The sequence below is a fragment of the Alosa pseudoharengus genome, unplaced genomic scaffold (assembly GCF_046254945.1).
Source record: "Alosa pseudoharengus isolate Yale_2024_CS ecotype anadromous, Long Island Sound unplaced genomic scaffold, YU_APseudo_1.1 YU_APseudo_1.1_scf_9, whole genome shotgun sequence".
In the NCBI taxonomy this organism is placed as follows: domain Eukaryota; kingdom Metazoa; phylum Chordata; class Actinopteri; order Clupeiformes; family Clupeidae; genus Alosa; species Alosa pseudoharengus.
Genome location: NW_027468881.1, coordinates 6,058,036 through 6,074,704, shown reverse-complemented (window position 1 = coordinate 6,074,704; position 16,669 = coordinate 6,058,036). Strand labels below are relative to the sequence as shown.

At 42.3% G+C, this 16,669-nt stretch overlaps 2 protein-coding genes across 5 annotated transcripts in view; both read left to right on the top strand.

Moving 5' to 3' along the window:
* The window catches only part of prpf6 (PRP6 pre-mRNA processing factor 6 homolog (S. cerevisiae)), a 37,849-nt gene extending 34,248 nt beyond the window's left edge, over positions 1-3,601 (top strand). The window contains exons 19-21 of the mRNA XM_076275567.1: positions 1,707-1,821; positions 2,213-2,339; positions 2,995-3,601. Of these exons, the coding sequence (XP_076131682.1) occupies positions 1,707-1,821; positions 2,213-2,339; positions 2,995-3,147 (395 nt within the window). The 3' untranslated portion in view covers positions 3,148-3,601. The remainder of the gene's footprint in view (positions 1-1,706; positions 1,822-2,212; positions 2,340-2,994) is intronic.
* A 178-nt stretch (positions 3,602-3,779) lies between these two features.
* aar2 (AAR2 splicing factor) lies at positions 3,780-12,743 on the top strand. 4 transcript variants are annotated; one of them, XM_076275956.1, is made up of 8 exons: positions 3,780-4,260; positions 4,441-4,564; positions 4,727-4,783; positions 4,892-5,026; positions 7,330-8,100; positions 8,426-9,190; positions 10,273-10,502; positions 11,323-12,743. In XM_076275956.1, the coding sequence occupies exons 5-8, from the start codon at positions 8,031-8,033 to the stop codon at positions 11,488-11,490; spliced, it is 1,233 nt and encodes a 410-aa protein (XP_076132071.1). In that variant the 5' UTR covers positions 3,780-4,260; positions 4,441-4,564; positions 4,727-4,783; positions 4,892-5,026; positions 7,330-8,030; the 3' UTR covers positions 11,491-12,743. The 4 variants fall into 4 exon arrangements, with proteins under 4 accessions (XP_076132071.1, XP_076132069.1, XP_076132070.1 ...); XM_076275954.1 differs by having other exon boundaries at positions 4,430-4,564; XM_076275955.1 differs by having other exon boundaries at positions 3,780-4,564.
* Positions 12,744-16,669: the final 3,926 nt, after the last annotated feature.

The window sequence follows — 16,669 nt, the reverse complement described above, 5'->3', positions numbered from 1 at the left end:
TCAGGGTTATTTTTGGAAACAGAGTGGTGGTCCATTGTCAGTGGTGGAGTACGCCACACTTGTCAAGTCAAGTCAACTTTATTTATATAGCGCATTTCATACACAGAAGTCATTCAATGTGCTTTACATAAACAAAAGCAAACAGGAATAGTTGATAAAAGCATAGAAGGGCAATAGTCAAAGAATAGTTTAAAAAGTAAAGAATAATAATAAAATAATAATAAGAATAAGAAAACATAAAACACACAAGGTGATAGTACATAAAAGCATAACAAGTGTTTTAAAAAGTAATAATAAAAAAAAAACATAGAAACTATTAACATTTTAGCTGAAAGACTTTCCCAGATTTAGAAATGTAAAAAATAAGTGATCAGATAGATGTCGGCACAGGTGTGCAACTGATTCAGCACTCTGTGACTGGGGCTATGCCAAGCTCATTTTGCTTAGAAGTACTGTAAAAGCCTGTGCTAGAAATTTACTTTAAAGGAAAAATTTGGTGCTTTTTCACATACATCTCCATTTCTCAAGGTCACCAAGTACCATCGTTATGAAAAAAACCTTGAAAACAATCGGTTTACACCGCTCGAGTTGTGGCAGCCAAAAACTAAAGCATCTGGGCAGCTACAGCGCTACACTCTGGAGGCATGAACGTGAGGGCTCATGAACATGCCCCCAGAGTGTAGCACCGTAGCTGCCCAGCTGCTTTAGTTTTTTCGGCTGCAGCAACTCGAAACGTTTCGTACCGACAGTACTCGAAGACCTCGAGAAATGAAGGTCTATGTGAAAAATCGCTGGATATCTCCTTTATGGTTATGGTTATGGGATTTGGCAGAAATACACAACAATATAATACTTACATTCATGATTCAACAGGGAGCAATTTAAAATGTTGGTCAGACTACATTAAGGAGAACAGCAATAATAACAACAATGTCAGTTCAGTCAAAAGCCTAATGAAATAAACAATGAAAATAAAGGAAATGGCAAATAAACAATAATAAGTATATACTCTTTTGATCCCGTGAGGGAAATTTGGTCTCTGCATTTATCCCAATCTGTGAATTAGTGAAACACACACAGCACACAGTGAACACAGAGTGAGGTGAAGCACACACTCTAACCCAGAGCAGTGCTACAGTGGCGCTCGGGGAGCAGTGAGGGGTTAAGTGCCTTGCTCAAGAGCACTTGGGTGTGGGCATGGGAGAGCAGTGCTCAACCACTTCCACCGCCCACATTTTTCCTACTGGGCCGGGGATCGAACCGGCAACCCTTCGGTTATGTCCATTCAATCAATAATTTAATAACATTAGCACATAACAATAGCATGGTAGGACTACATTAATGAGAATATCAATTATAAACAACAATGTCAAATTAATCAACGGCCTAATAAAAAAACATATACAAACCATAACGCTTTGTTATCATAATGTTTGAACCATGCTGAAGAAAGTCCACTTAAATTATAGTGGTATATGTCAACTAAATCTTAAAGCCACGTCACATACTGACAAAGGATTATAATGAATCACAACAGCTGAAGGGGGCAATTTTCACAATTTCATAAGTTTTATTTACATAGAACCTTTCTAAAACTCAAGATCGCTTTACAGCGTGTTTGTTTATTCATGTTCATTGTGGTGGTCTATTGACTGGGTGGTTAAGCTCCTCCTCATCCTGCCCACTCTGGCCCTCTCCCTCCGCAGGCATCCTGTGGGCTGAGGCCATTTTCCTGGAGGCCCGTCCCCAGCGCAAGACCAAGAGTGTGGACGCGCTGAAGAAGTGCGAGCACGACCCCCACGTTCTTTTGGCTGTGGCGAAGTAAGTCTGTGCCTTGCTCTGTGTCCACATGCCATTCACAGGGCGTGTGATTCTCATAGGCCAGGCCATTTAAGATTTGATAAAAAGATAATTATTCATAACAGATACTAGGTTTCTGATCACTTCAGGCACAGAACATTTGCTTGCTTGAAGCCCTGTGTTCATTTCGGCAGCTTTCAGTTGAGGTTGATAAAGGGATTCATACTGTGTAAAAAACACAGTCACCAGCTCAGACCACAGAGTCTTGTTATTTATTTTCCTTTTCTACACGCTGGAGTTCAAATTAGCTCTGGATAAGCCTGAGGAAGTAAAGGTGTGGTGGTTGATATTGATTGGTGTATTAAGTGTTGGCTAATGACTTTGTGTGTGTGTGTGTGTGTGTTGCCTACAGATTGTTTTGGAGCGAGCGTAAAATAACGAAGGCCAGAGAGTGGTTCCTGAGGACCGTAAAGATTGAACCTGACCTGGGAGACGCTTGGGCGCTCTTCTACAAATTTGAGCTGCAGCACGGAACAGAGGTAAGGCATCATGCACAGCATCATCAGAACCAAAACACACTCTTAAAAGTCCCTACCTCTGTAAATCTATTTACCCTCCCAAAGCAGCCTAATTCAATCAGCATGGCTCATTAGCAGAGATACTGATGTAGTGATTCTACACTGTTGGTTTTGATTTATATATAATTGGAGGCAATATATTTAGCGTCTGTCAAATAGATAGTGGTGAAATTATGCCTGAAATTGCATTTTAATGATGTTTGCCTGAAACTGCTTTTACACACCAGGTCATGTAATCGCTCATTCACACACAAGCATTATCACTGTCACACAAACACACACACATTAAAAACAAAAGTGTTTCCATAACATTTACATTTATCACTTTGATTCATTTAGCAGACACTTCTATCCAAAGCGTAGCATTCAAGCTACAGTGCAGAGGAGACCTTAGCTAGAATTACTACTGCATCTGTCAGTACTATTTTGACCGGCCACACAGCCCTGAATCTATGCGCTGTTTGTAAAACAAATTGCACATAGTAGGCCACACACACACACACACACACACACACACACACACAGAGCGACAGAGACTCCCAGACACACATTTGTTGTGCTGCTGTGTGAGCCTGACGGTCTGCTTTGCTGGGTGGTCTGTGTGTGTGTGCCTCAGGAGCAGCAGCAGGAGGTGCGGAAGCGCTGTGAGAACGCTGAGCCGCGGCACGGGGAGCTCTGGTGCGCCGACTCCAAACACGTGCTCCACTGGCAGAAGAAGATCGGGGAGATCCTCGTGCTGGTGGCCTCTAAGATCAAGAACACCTTCTGAGCACGAACGCCACGCCTGGACAAAAATGTGACGACGCAAACATACATCCATCCATTCATCCATTCATTCATTCATCCATTCATGTGTGTTAGACCCACAGCACATCATATTTGTTCCTTTATTCTTGTATTTTTTTAGACTGTTGGATTGTGACCAACAAGAGTGTCAATATGTTTTTTTTTCTATTATAATTGGTACTCCCAAGGCTTTTAATCCATCTAGCTGCCTGTGCTTCACAAGGACTGTTAAATACTTGCTCTTCATTGGACTGCAGAAATTGTTTGATGTATTGGACAAAACCTTTTTTCTATTTGTTGTGGAAATATATTCTAAAATTTGACTTTGAATTTTGTTTCCCCTCAATGCACCGGCTGCTTTTGCCTCCCTGTGTAATGCTGATACTTGTTCTGTAAACCTTGAAAATGTCAATAAATTGAGTAAGAGAAGTAACCAATTAAGCTTCCTCAACGACTGGTCTTTTGTGAATATTCAACAGAAAATCTGAATGAACGTGGATCAGTGTATAAGGCTTGGCCCAATCATTGACTGGCAGTATGCGTCATGACCCCATAATTCATTATAAGGAACTACAGACGTGTCCAAATTGCAGATGTGTGTACAGTTATGAATTTTTACAGACATTTCTTCAAAGTTGGAAGACGAGCTTTAACAAATGCGCGCAAAGTCTGCGTTTGGCGTCCTCGCCAAATCCACCCGTTCTCTTGTATCGAAACCGAAAGCAACCAAAAAGTGATTGATCGCGGAAGTTTTTTTACTTTAAACGAGCTCCTGTAATCCAAAGCCCACCGCCAGTAGTCCATGACGAAGGAAATTGGAGCCGTGGACGGTAATGCGGCGATCGTGGAAGACACGCAACAGAGAGGCGCACTGGGTGTCAGCACATCAGATCTGCTGCTTGATTCACGAACATCTATTTAAAGTCGATGAATGCCATATAAGACGATTGGTGTCTTTGCTAGTGTCCCAGAGATTCAACAAAATTGTATTCCAGGAAAATGTGAGCTACGTACTACGAGCAGTATGTGAACACTGGCTTGGCTGGGGTTGACAGAATGGGATTCACAAGGGTCATTCAGCATACAATGATAAATGGTAGGTAGTGTCTTCTTGAAAGCTCGTTGGAACTGTTTATTAATTGTTTTTATGATAGGCCTAACGTTGAAATGGTCAAGACATTTTGAGTATGGGATTTGGAAATGTACATGTGCACCCGAGTGAATAATGTCACGTTCATTTACTAGTCACTTGTTTTACTTGTCAGTGTGTTAACAGGCCATCTGTTTGCATCGTTGTGGTGACGCTGCTCTGTGCAGTAGCCTACAGTAAACGGCGGTTCGACTACGCCAACATTTTAAGCACATACAGAAACCTGATTGTTCCAGAGCTTCAACAACTAGTACGTTAAACATCCTGTCAGCTGTTTTGTCAAGTCAGTCTGCCACCCTCTGGTGAAATTGCCTTCTCCAACAAGAACTCCCAAAACTGTCACTTGTTGGCCATTCTGCACTGTCTGTTTTTCCTTTGGGACTTGTTCGTTAAACATATTTTGTATCTTTAGAATCTGACCGGTGCCTCTTTTGCATCCGAGGGAAAAGATTGCTGTCCTTCTGAAAAGGTGCAAATCCCTTTTAGGCCACTTTTATCTTCACAACTTATGATCATTTTTGAAGTGTGTATGGTGGGTATAGCCAGACAGAAGTACTCAAGAGCACTTTCTCTACAGGTGCATCGTATATTTCGCTCAATCTGTGGGATGACCAAGCAGTACCTGAACAATACAGGGCAGCAGGGAGAAATTGGACGGGTGGTACAGAAGATGGAGTTTCTGATCACGGAGCGATGCAAGAAGGTTGGCATGGTGAGACTCTCAGGAATGACTTTGGAATTAATCTCATATTCTAAGACAACCAAAAGATCCAGTGAATTAAATGTAACTTACAAAAATGGAAAAGCATGCCAGAGGTGTGTGTGTGTGTGCGTGTGTCTGTGTCTGTGTGTGTGTGTGTGTGTCTGTGTCTGTGTCTGTGTCTCTGTGTGTTCATGCCGGTGTTACATGGCAACTGGCTCCCATGTTAACGGGCTGCGTTGATGACGTTTCATGATTGATGACGAGTCTTTGCCAGATGTGGCCACTTGCAGATTTGTCACTTTCTGATACTAGAGACGCACACAAATATGCATGACATGTTTAAAAGTCAAAATTTTATGTAGTACTACATGCACTGGCCCATGAATATGCAACCCAAAAAACAAATACCTAAATAGCATAAATTAACTCCACATGTGTATCGAACCACGAATAATTAATTGACCTGGTTGCTTGGTAATCAGACGTCTATCTACTTGCGCCACGAACCAGCTGACGACACTCATAGAAATTGACTTCAGTTGTATGATTAAAAGAAGTCAGCTAACGTCATTATAATTGTAACAAGTTAACATAGCTGTTCATGTTATCTGGCTACCATGTTATCATGCTACCGTTGCCCAAGCCATTTAGTAGGCCTTCAAAGTATCATGGTTAAGTTTTACAAACGTTTCACTGCGGTTAGGCTATGGCCGCCCCTACCTGAAGTGTCTGTAGAGCCACATGAACGTCAGCAAATAAATACAAATGTGTTGCCTAATTGTGTATCCTTTTGTCCAGCCTATTTTTTTAAGAATTCAGTTCATGAAACACAGGCATTGAAACGCACACTGCAATGGGCAGGAGAAGTCTATAACGTGTCCATATTTTACACAAAATTTGCGCACAGGGAGAGTCAAAACTAGGCTTATAGGCTATTAACGTTAATGTTGCTAACATGTAAACATAGGTTTGATGTTTTTTTGATACTTTATTTCCTAATTCACAAGTCGGGTGCGTCTCCTGTGGCGCAATAAGTTAATGCCTATACATTGCTTTTTCACGCAGTCGACATGGGTTTCATCCTCCCCGTCGCACGTTTTTTTATTATTATTATTTATTTATTTTTAGACCAGCAACGCTTCCTCAATTTAGGCTACAAATACTAGGTGGCCACAGAGAGCCTGACCAGCAGTCAGTGAAATGTTTGAAAACTTAACCATGCTACTTTGAAGACCTACTGGCTTGGGCAACTGCTGTAGCAAGACAACACCATCAGCCGTGTTAACTTGCTACAATCATCAGCTGACTTCTTCTAATTGAATAGAGTAAGTCAAGTAAATTTCACTATGACTTATTAGCTGGTTCGTGGCGCAAGTATGTAGATGAATGGTTATCATTTAAGAGGTTTCATTTAAGAAGCAGGTTCGATACCCACGTGAGTTATTATTAGGCTGTTTAGGTATTTATTTTTTTGGTGGCATATTTATGGTCCAGTGCATGTAGCGTACTTCAGACAATTTTGACATTTAAATATGTCATGCATATTTGTATTTGTTCGTCTCCAGTTTCCATCAGAAAGTGACAAATCTGCAAGCGGCCACATCTGTCAAAAAAACGTCATCACTCGTGAAACGTCACCAACGCAGCTAGTTAACATGGGTGCCAGTTGCCATGTAACACCGGGAATAAACCGTTTTGAATCAGTTTATTGCCCAAATTCCGTCAATGTCAATATTCCATTTAACCTGTTTACATGCAACAAGAATGTCACGTTTTGAGCATATTCCTGTATAGCAATATACATTATTCCGAAATAAGCGACGCAGCCCACAAAAGGCTCTCAACGTCATGACGTAAATCTCCGCTGGTGGAATTCCCTCTTTTGGTTGAATAATACAGCGCCTTCAGGGTCTTCCACCTGTATTTCACTTGTTCAGGCGTATGTCCATAGCCAGCCTCATTAAGTTGTTTACAAATATTTTTTAAAACGTCGCTAATTGTGCGAATTGAGCATGCGGAGGCCTACAACACTCTTCCTTCTGGGAGCATATTCAGTTGTTTTCATGACCCAATATTCCGTTTAAAACAGGCATATGCTAGGGTGTGCAAACGGTTTATTAGTAAACCGAATATGGCCTTTTCGGTTTATTTATACAGAATAAGGTGTTTACAAGCGCATATTCGGTTTATTCCCAATAAACTGATTCGAAACCGTTATTGGTTGCATGGAACCGCGCTCAATGAAGACCTTTTTGTATCTTTAAGCCTCCTCTCTCTCCTGAAACCAGGAAACAAATATGTTGTGCTTGCAGGTAAAGCAGAGGACTGCAACGTGTAAAGATGCAAAACTACAAAAGTTAAAAGAAAAGTGTCTAAAACGAAAGAAGAGAAGAAGGGACCATTGCCGTAGGGAGGAGAAAATGAAGTTGGTTCAAATGCTTGTTTTTTGCTGGCAAAAACTGCAGAGTGCCACACCCTGAGGAAGGTTGAGGGGAAGGGAATTGAAACACTGTCTCTGACAGTTATATCCGCTCACTGAATGTAAAAGCAATCATTACACATGTCTGTCCATGATGCTTGGTTCCTATTTATCTTACATTCAATGTGTCAGTATTTGAATAAATGTTGTATTTACAATATTCTTTTTGTCACACATATGACTATGAAGCCTTATACAATCAGCTGGGTGCTTACTTTATTCACTATATGTTTGTACCAAATCAACATATACCATTTACACATAGACCTAATATGACTTGTATAGGCTACTTGTATTTGCTTATATGTCATCTGCTGAACTGTGTATTCAATCTCTATTAATTCTATTCAAAAGTGTCCCATTATCCGAAAGTGCATGCATAAACCAAATAAGAGCATTTGGCACAATGTGCATTGATGCATCATAAAAATGTTGTATTTCTTAATAAATATTTTAAAAACCAATTCCAGAATATAATATATTATATTACTCAGTTTAGAATGCATATGCATACCCGGAACCCGGCAGTTTAGAATGCATATGCCTATGCATACCCGGAACCTTTGTGATGGGCATCGTTTCACAACGGAAGAAAATTTGTCAGGTACTCGGGGAATTTTACTGTCTGGGATGAACGCAACACCAACGTGAAATACACAAATTGTGTCTTAAGAAATACCCTGGTAAATATGCAACTATGTCAATGAATCAGTGTTCATTGTGTTAAGCTGTTTTTAATAATTAGTTTAAACAATTTGGCGACTGTTGTAGTGGAGTGTGGTAGCCATAAGCGTATGGAAAATGTCAGGGGGTAACGTCATGTAGGAAAAAAAACATAATTTTTACTGTTGGATTATAACTCCTGAAACAACGGATTATTTGCCTCAATGAGTTTTGCTTGTGGATATGTTAACTTTAAATTATTTCAGATATGGCTGAAGTGGACATGGACCCGGAGGTTGCACGGGGTTTGTTTGAAGAGGGGGCTACACTTGTCCTGCTTGACGTGCCCGAAGGAACAGAGTTGGGTATCGACTACAAGAGTTGGCAGGTTGGCCCTCGCTTCCGTGGCATAAAGATGATTCCTCCAGGGCTTCACTTTCTCCATTACAGCTCCTCAAATCCCAAGAGCATGGGCGGTGAAATAGGTCCCAAGATGGGTCTCTTCCTTTCCTTAAAGCCCCGGGAACTTGTTCTGGCCCACTGGGACAGAAATGAGGAGGATTTGGACTTTTCTGCTACTCAGAATGTGGAGGAAGTGGAGCGCGTAAAGGCAGGGCTTCGGGAACTTGACCCTTTCCTGGGACCATATCCGTACGACACTTTGCGCAAGTGGGTGTCCCTGACGGACCGCGTCACCCAGGAGGTCGCGGAAGCGCTCCAGCCCTTGAACGGCCGCGTGTGCGCCTTTTGCGACGTGGTGCCCGAGTTGCAGTTGACCCACACTCGGGACCGCGCTGAGCAGAACCTGCCCCGCAACGACACCGCTTGTCAGAACATGAAAGAAGGGTTGGACAGGCTGCCCCGAATGAAACAGAGGGAGGGTACCGAGCTGCGCTTCTCTCACATACCCAAACAAATCTATCCTCCCGGGGCAACGCCTGCTCAGATCACCCAGTGTAGCATGGATCTCAGCTACGCCCTCAGCTGCCTTCTGGAGCAGCACTACCCTCAGCAGCCGCTTAACGTACTAGGTAAGTTGTAGCACCTGCCCTTTAAACAGTTTCTTAAAGGTGGCCTACATATGAGGGACAGCCCAGGCGGATGTCTGCTTACTTTTTGTCACCCTCTGTGTGTTGTCATAGTTAAAGGTTGTATCAGCGATTGCAGGCCCAAACATAAATGATCACATTCATCTAATCTTTCGTAACGATCCGCTAGCTGCCCGCCCCATAAGCAGGCGTCAAAAAACGCGTCTCTGTAGGCAGCTAGGCTCTGAGATCTGCACACAAAAACAATTGCTAACAACAAGTGTTGCCAACCACTTAAAGGCAAAATAATGTGTTCCAACCAATTACCGACGAGATGCGCGTTCAGGAGTTTTAATTGCACGGGAAGAAGGGGTAGGGAGTAGCGAGCTAGCTCTCTGTTTTAATATTTAATAACAAGCAAAGTTATTGCCACTGTTCAATCCCTGCACTGTTCACTTTTGCACTACCATCAATGCACACACTACCATATAGCACCTTATCATGGTCAATGCAGGTCATACCATACCAGACCTTGGTAATCACTTCACATGCTCCGTAATTTTTACATTTCTGTGAGCGATTTTTATGTATGTATAGTGTATGTTGTGTTATGGTTGTAAGCTACTGAATGCCTAAAATTTCCCTCGGGATGAATAAAGTATGTATCTAGCTATCTATCTATCTATCTCCATCTTAAACAAGACTCGTATTTCATCTACTCTGCTGTTTTCTTGCTAAGAAATTGGCACAACTTAAATGATATGGTTTTACAGCACTTAAACTAATCTGTATACTTTTTGAAAGCATTCACTAAGATGGATGATGTACAAGTGAGCGACATGAGTCTTGGTCTCTCCTCTACACTGCAGTCAGTCCTGACATTGTCCTGCTTAGAATGACTATAGAGACACAGGAACCTTCCCTGGGCATATCTATCATTGATTTTGTGTGTTCAAAGAGCACTGAAGGAACAGTGGCCCTTTGCTGGAGGTTTTCAGCAGCTGCTAACTTCATTTATTTGGTTTGACCATGCCGCGATAATCTTATTAATCATGTCATCTCTCTTCCACTGTGCTCTGCCTCAGGTGAGCTGCAGTTTGCTTTCGCGTGCTTCCTCCTTGGGAACGTGTATGACGCTTTCGAGCACTGGAAGAGTTTGCTGTCGGTGCTGTGCCGCTCCGAGGAGGCCATGCGCACGCACAAGGAGCTGTTCCTGGGTCTCATCAGCGTGCTGTACCACCAGCTCGGAGAGATCCCTCCAGACTTCTTTGTGGACATTGTCTCCCAGAATAACTTCCTCACGACCACCCTGCAGGTACACCAATCTGCACACATTTGATTGAGTCAGTTACTTATGGGGCAGCCGTGGCCTACTGGTTAGCGCTTCGGACTTGTAACCGGAGGGTTGCCGGTTCGAACCCCGACCAGTAGGAACGACTGAAGTGCCCTTGAGCAAGGCACCTTACTCCTCACTGCTCCCCGAGCACCGCTGTTGTAGCAGGCAGCTCACTGCACCGGGATTAGTGTGTGCTTCACCTCCCTGTGTGTTCACTGTGCGCTGAGTGTGTTTCACAAATTCACAGATTGGGATAAATGCAGAGACCAAATTTTGCTCACAGGATCAAAAGAGTATATATACTTATACTACTGGTAAAGTTCTGATTTACTTCTGGTAGTAATCATCACCATTAAAATCAACATACAGTGGAATGATTTGAAATATGCTGGAAAACGCAGATATCAGATATAGAAGACAATGGAAGCTTAGTGTTGGAGAAAAAAAAAATGGAACGTTGATGTAGTAGTGATCCATGTTGTTATCGCAGCTGGCAAATTGCTGGTCACTGCAGGTGCCTCCATGTTAGTATGGTCAGTTTCCACAATGGCCACTAGAGGGCCATGTCTGCAAAAGAATACTGACACAAACCACAGTTATCTTGTAATGCGATGTCCCTTGTGTTGTTTCAATTGACCACAACCATGTCTTGCACTGCATTGGCAAGCGTGTCTCAGTATGACTTTGATGATAAAAATGCATGAGTTCATTTACTGGGCAAATGGTTTATTATTTTCCTGTTTTCATTATCAGTGTGTCTAAACCCTGGCAACCCCCCCTCTCTCTGGCCATTCTTTAGGACTTTTTCCAGTTCGCCACTGGGCCTGGGATGGACAGCACACTTCGGAAGAGGGCGGAGAAGTTCAAAGTTCATCTGACCAAAAAGTTCCGCTGGGACTTTGAGGCTGACCTTGACGACTGCGCCCCAGTGGTGGTGGAGCTCCCTGAGGGAGTCACTCTGGACTGATGAATGTGTGTGTGTGTGTGTGTGTGTGTGTGTGTGTGTGTGTGTGTGCGTGTGCGTGCGTGTGTGCGTGCGTGCGCGCGTGTGTGTTTATCTGTTTATGTGTGTGTGTATGTCTGTGTGTATGTGTTTGTCTGTTTGTATACACGGGGTTGCGCGTGTGTAAATAAGTGTGTGTGTCTGTGTGTGTATGTCTGTGTGTTTAGGTATGTGTGTGTCTGTTTGTATACACAGGCTTTTGCGTGTGTGCATGCGTTTATTTGTGTGTGTGTGTCTGTGTGTATGTATGTGTGTGTCTTTGTATACACAGGCTTGTGTGTGTGGGTGTGTCTGTGTGTTTGTATGTGTGTGTCTTTGTATTGTCTTTGTTGTGTGTGTGTGTGTGTGTTTATGTTTATCTATGTGTGGGTGTGAATACGTTTGCTTGTGTATGAAATTTTGATTGTGTGTGTTTATCTGTTTATGTGTGTGTGTATGTCTGTGTGTATGTCTGTGTGTATGTGTTTGTCTGTTTGTATACACGGGGTTGCGTGTGTGTAAATAAGTGTGTGTGTCTGTGTGTGTATGTGTGTGTGTCTGTGTGTTTAGGTATGCGTGTGTCTGTTTGTATACACAGGCTTTTGCGTGTGTGCATGCGTTTATTTGTGTGTGTGTGTCTGTGTGTATGTATGTGTGTGTCTTTGTATTGTCTTTGTTGTGTGTGTGTGTGTGTGTTTATGTTTATCTATGTGTGGGTGTGAATACGTTTGCTTGTGTATGAAATTTTGATTGTGTGTGTTTGTGTGTTCACCTCCCTTTGGGCCTTAAGCGTCACCAGTTACTCATAGCATTCTCTTACACACCCCTAAAATGAGTCCCTTTCCAGGCCTTTGGATCGGATTCTCTCTCTCATATCAAAAACTGGAGAGGCAGAGGGAGTGTTCAAATTATTCCATAATGGAATGTTTGAAAGTTTATACAAATTTGAAAGTTGAGAAATTTGTCATGTTTTTGTTTGTTTGTTTTGTTTTATTCAGTCTTGGCTCTCCATGATCAGCAAAACCAGGGAAGGGGATTTCTGCTCATCATTGTGCAGATGTTTTTCTAACAACTTTTCTAGTAAACTTTGGCTTTTATTTAACTAACAGTTATATACTATATATACTAATGTAACACAAGGCCACCTTTTTCCTGTACCATCCTCACTACAATCTAAAGTAACCATCTTCCCTGCTATTCCCTGGACATTCCTTGTAATAAAGTTTTTTGTTGTTTAAGTTTTTGTTTGTGTTCTTTTTTTGCTGACGGAGGTAATCCAAGCATGGTGTAATGACAGCCCACTGTAAGTGAACTGTGTAGCAGCTTGTCCTAACTGCATGCCAGTATCTGACTCGGGTGTAGCATTGAGTGCTCGCTGTCCACACAGAATTCTGATGAATAGGCCTACACCATTAATTTGGCCTTGAAGATACTGTATGATCCATCCCACCCTCTCTTCTCTGAGTACTCCCCTCTCCCCTCGGGACTCAGATAAAGGGCTGTATTTTGGACCCTGGCGCTTGGCGTAAAACTCGTTTTCCACCCAGCGCCAAGTTTAATTCGGTATTTTGCACGTTTATTTTTTAAACAATGCGCCCAGGGGTGTGGCAATTAACAACCTAGGGAGGGGCCTGGCGCATTGTCTAAAAATCGCTATTGTACACCTGGTCAGAAGTCTATGGCGAGTTGTAATATGTTATTTTAAGAGCGCATTGTCAACAGTCATATGGCAGGTGCACGCAACATCCTTCTATCATTCATGAACGCACACCAGCGCACGTCCATGCAAAACATTACAAATTGCACAATTACAATGGGAAACATAATTAGAATAAAGATATTACGAAATACTGTACATCTCATGATGAGTAGTTATTCACCATCATTTGCAAATTGGTAATGACTGTTAAAAGTGATTAGGGGAGAGGCGAGAGACATGTATGGAGCACAGCTGAAGACGCACTGTCACGAGATATAAGCAACTCCTCTGCAGGATAAATGTTTTGTTCAGTCATTTGAGCAATATTTGGGTAAGTGTTGCTTTTTTCAGCCTATGTTTTCGATGGTAACCCATTGTCAGTCAATAGTGAAAGTAACTGCATATCTGTCTTGTCGTTGACTGACACCTTGGTGAAGTTAGTTTTACTTTGCCAATGAGTTCAAATAATAGACGAGTGCAAATGTGTGAAGGCTATGCTAGGTTTTAGTAAAGCATGGTTTAGTGGAACGACTATTCCATACGGTCTCGCAAGCAGCCTCCTTTAGATGCGCCGTTGAATGCCAAAATACCGATGCATTTATTTGACATTTCGCGACATGTCATTCTCATTGGTTTAAATGATGTTATGCCCCAAACACACCCATATGACTGATTAAAAAACCTAGGAACACCTTGTTACGCCATGCGCTCGACGTTTGATGACGAAACCCCTCCCAATGTGGACTGGACATCCTTCTAAATTTGAATAAGCTTTTGACGAGTGATGACGCGCTTTAGAATGTCATGATAGGGCCCTGAGTGTATGTGTACAGTATGTGTGTGTGTGTGTGTTGTGATTCACCAGTAAACTGAGCCAGAATGAGAAGTCCACTTCATAGTCAAAGAGTCACGAGTAAAAATCACATGTATTCAAAATGTGTGCTTTATTCATTAGTGCTCAAGCGCTTTATAAAGTCAGAGCAACTGAAGAACTGCACCACAGGCTGCACCTCTACAACACTAACTATTACAGTACAGTATACTCTGGTCTTCATGGGTCATAAATGTTGCATGCCATCTGGTGGACACAGACAACACACCCAAACAGAAAACATATAACGTTCACTGTTATTGAAATACATGCAAAGAAACTACTGTGTACCGTTTATTGCAGTTCTTATTGGCCACGACCACGCCTCACAACCTCCTTCACTGAACACACACACACACACAGAAGACCCAAAACTCAGTTCACACAGGCAAGAAAAAGGAGTGGCACCCCAACACTGGCCCAGGTAACACAGCCTATCACAGAACAGTAGCTACACACACATTCACCTGCCTATCACAGAACAGTAGCTACACACACATTCACCTGCCTATCACAGAACAGTAGCTACACACACATTCACCTGCCTATCACAGAACAGTAGCTACACACACATTCACCTGCCTATCACAGAACAGTAGCTACACACACATTCACCTGCCTATCACAGAACAGTAGCTACACACACATTCACCTGCCTATCACAGAAGAGTAGCTACACACACATTCACCTGCCTATCACAGAACAGTAGCTACACACACATTCACCTGCCTATCACAGAACAGTAGCTACACACACATTCACCTGCCTATCACAGAACAGTAGCTACACACACATTCACCTGCCAACCATAACATTGTTAAACTCAGACACGCTGCAACATCACCAGCAAACACAAAGCACTCAAATCCACAGACAGGCAGACACACAGACAGACAGAACGAATCAGAGAGACAGGCAGACAGACAGACAGAGAGAATCAGAGAGACAGGCAGACAGACAGACAGACACATAGGCAGACAGACAAAATGAATCAGAGAGACAGGCAGACATACAGAAAGACAATTCTTCATTCAATCCTTTCATGGAACAATTCCCTCAAACCACGTAGCAATTTCAGATTTACAGATTTTCTCTGTTTAGGTCTTGTGTGAATATTACCAGCCTCCAAGTCTAGTGGAGTTTGGGGCGCGGCACAACGTTCCCTTGATATAAAGAGAGAGGACGTACAAGGCAAGGTTCAGGTGTTGCACACTGGTATTCCTTTATTAGTAAAAAAAATATATTAGTAATAAATACTTAAATATTCAGACAAATACATTAATGTTCAGACAAATTCAACATTAGATCCACTAACACACATTCTTCAATAACTCTTGACTTTGGCCAAGTTGCTTAGTCATGGTCACACATTAAAGCATTAATATCTTTGATAAGAATATACACATGTTGAGAATATATAAAAGATTCAGCAAGCAATTCATCACATCAGCATTGTAACATCACTAAAAATCCAATGGACATGGTTAAAGTGGCAACAAATATTCGCTTTAATCAATACGAATCAAAATCAAATCAAAATCACTTAACACAATAACCAGCAATTTCTACAAAACAACAAAACACAACCTTAGATGGCAACATCAAGATTAAAATGAAAGGTGTTCTAAGCGATGTTTAAAGGAACCATATGTAAGATTGTGGCCAAAACTGGTACTGCAATCACTTTCAAATTACTGTAGAGCGGTGTATCCCCTCCTCCTCCAAGGTTGCCAACCCGGATGCCAAAACACTACTGACTATGTGATTAGTAGATAGGTAGAGGGTGGCGCATAAGGCCAAAACACAACATGACATGACAAAACACAACATCAACATCAGTTGAGGGCTGCAACTTCACTTTTTAAATGACAATATCCTGGCCGGACTACTGTTGTCAGTGATATAATTATTTGAAATGAACATGATTTCTTAATGTCTAGTGACATATCAGGGCCATTTTATGATTAATTGAAATACATTTCTTACATATGGTTCCTTTAAGCTAAAACATTTTTTGTCATATACAGCAAACATCTTCTTACAATCCACTAGCTGCCTGTCCCCTGAATAAACTGTGAAATGTAGACAACCCCAGCCCAAAAAACGGCAACAAAAACAGCCTGGTGCATGGAACAAAACAAACTTTTCCAGCCATTCACCAACGAGATGCGCGTTCAGGAGAGTTTCAGTTGCACGGGAGGGACGAGCTAGCTCTCTGTTTTGTTTGAACGTCAACAGCAGTGATGTTACCCAACATCGCTTAGAGCGCCTTTAAACAAACCTTGATATGAGGAGAGAGAACGGACAAGTATATATAAGTATATATACTCTTTTGATCCCGTGAGGGAAATTTGGTCTCTGCATTTATCCCAATCCGTGAAACACACTGAGCACACAGTGAGGTGAAGCACACACTAATCCTGGTGCAGTGAGCTGCCTGCAACAACAGCGGCGCTCGGGGAGCAGTGAGGGGTTAGGTGCCTTGCTCAAGGGCACTTCAGCCATGCCTACTGGTTGGGATTCAAACCAGCAACCCTCCGGTTACAAGTCCGAGGCGCTAACCAGTAGGCCACAGCTGCCCATAAGGCAAGGC

Coding starts and splice junctions, on each gene's coding strand:
- aar2 (XM_076275956.1), top strand. CDS start 8,031: ATGCATATGCCTATGCATACCCGGAACCTTTGTGATGGGCATCGTTTC. Junction 8,101..8,425: donor AACGGAAGAAAATTTGTCAG/GTACTCGGGGAA, acceptor AAATTATTTCAG/ATATGGCTGAAGTGGACATG. Junction 9,191..10,272: donor GCAGCCGCTTAACGTACTAG/GTAAGTTGTAGC, acceptor GCTCTGCCTCAG/GTGAGCTGCAGTTTGCTTTC.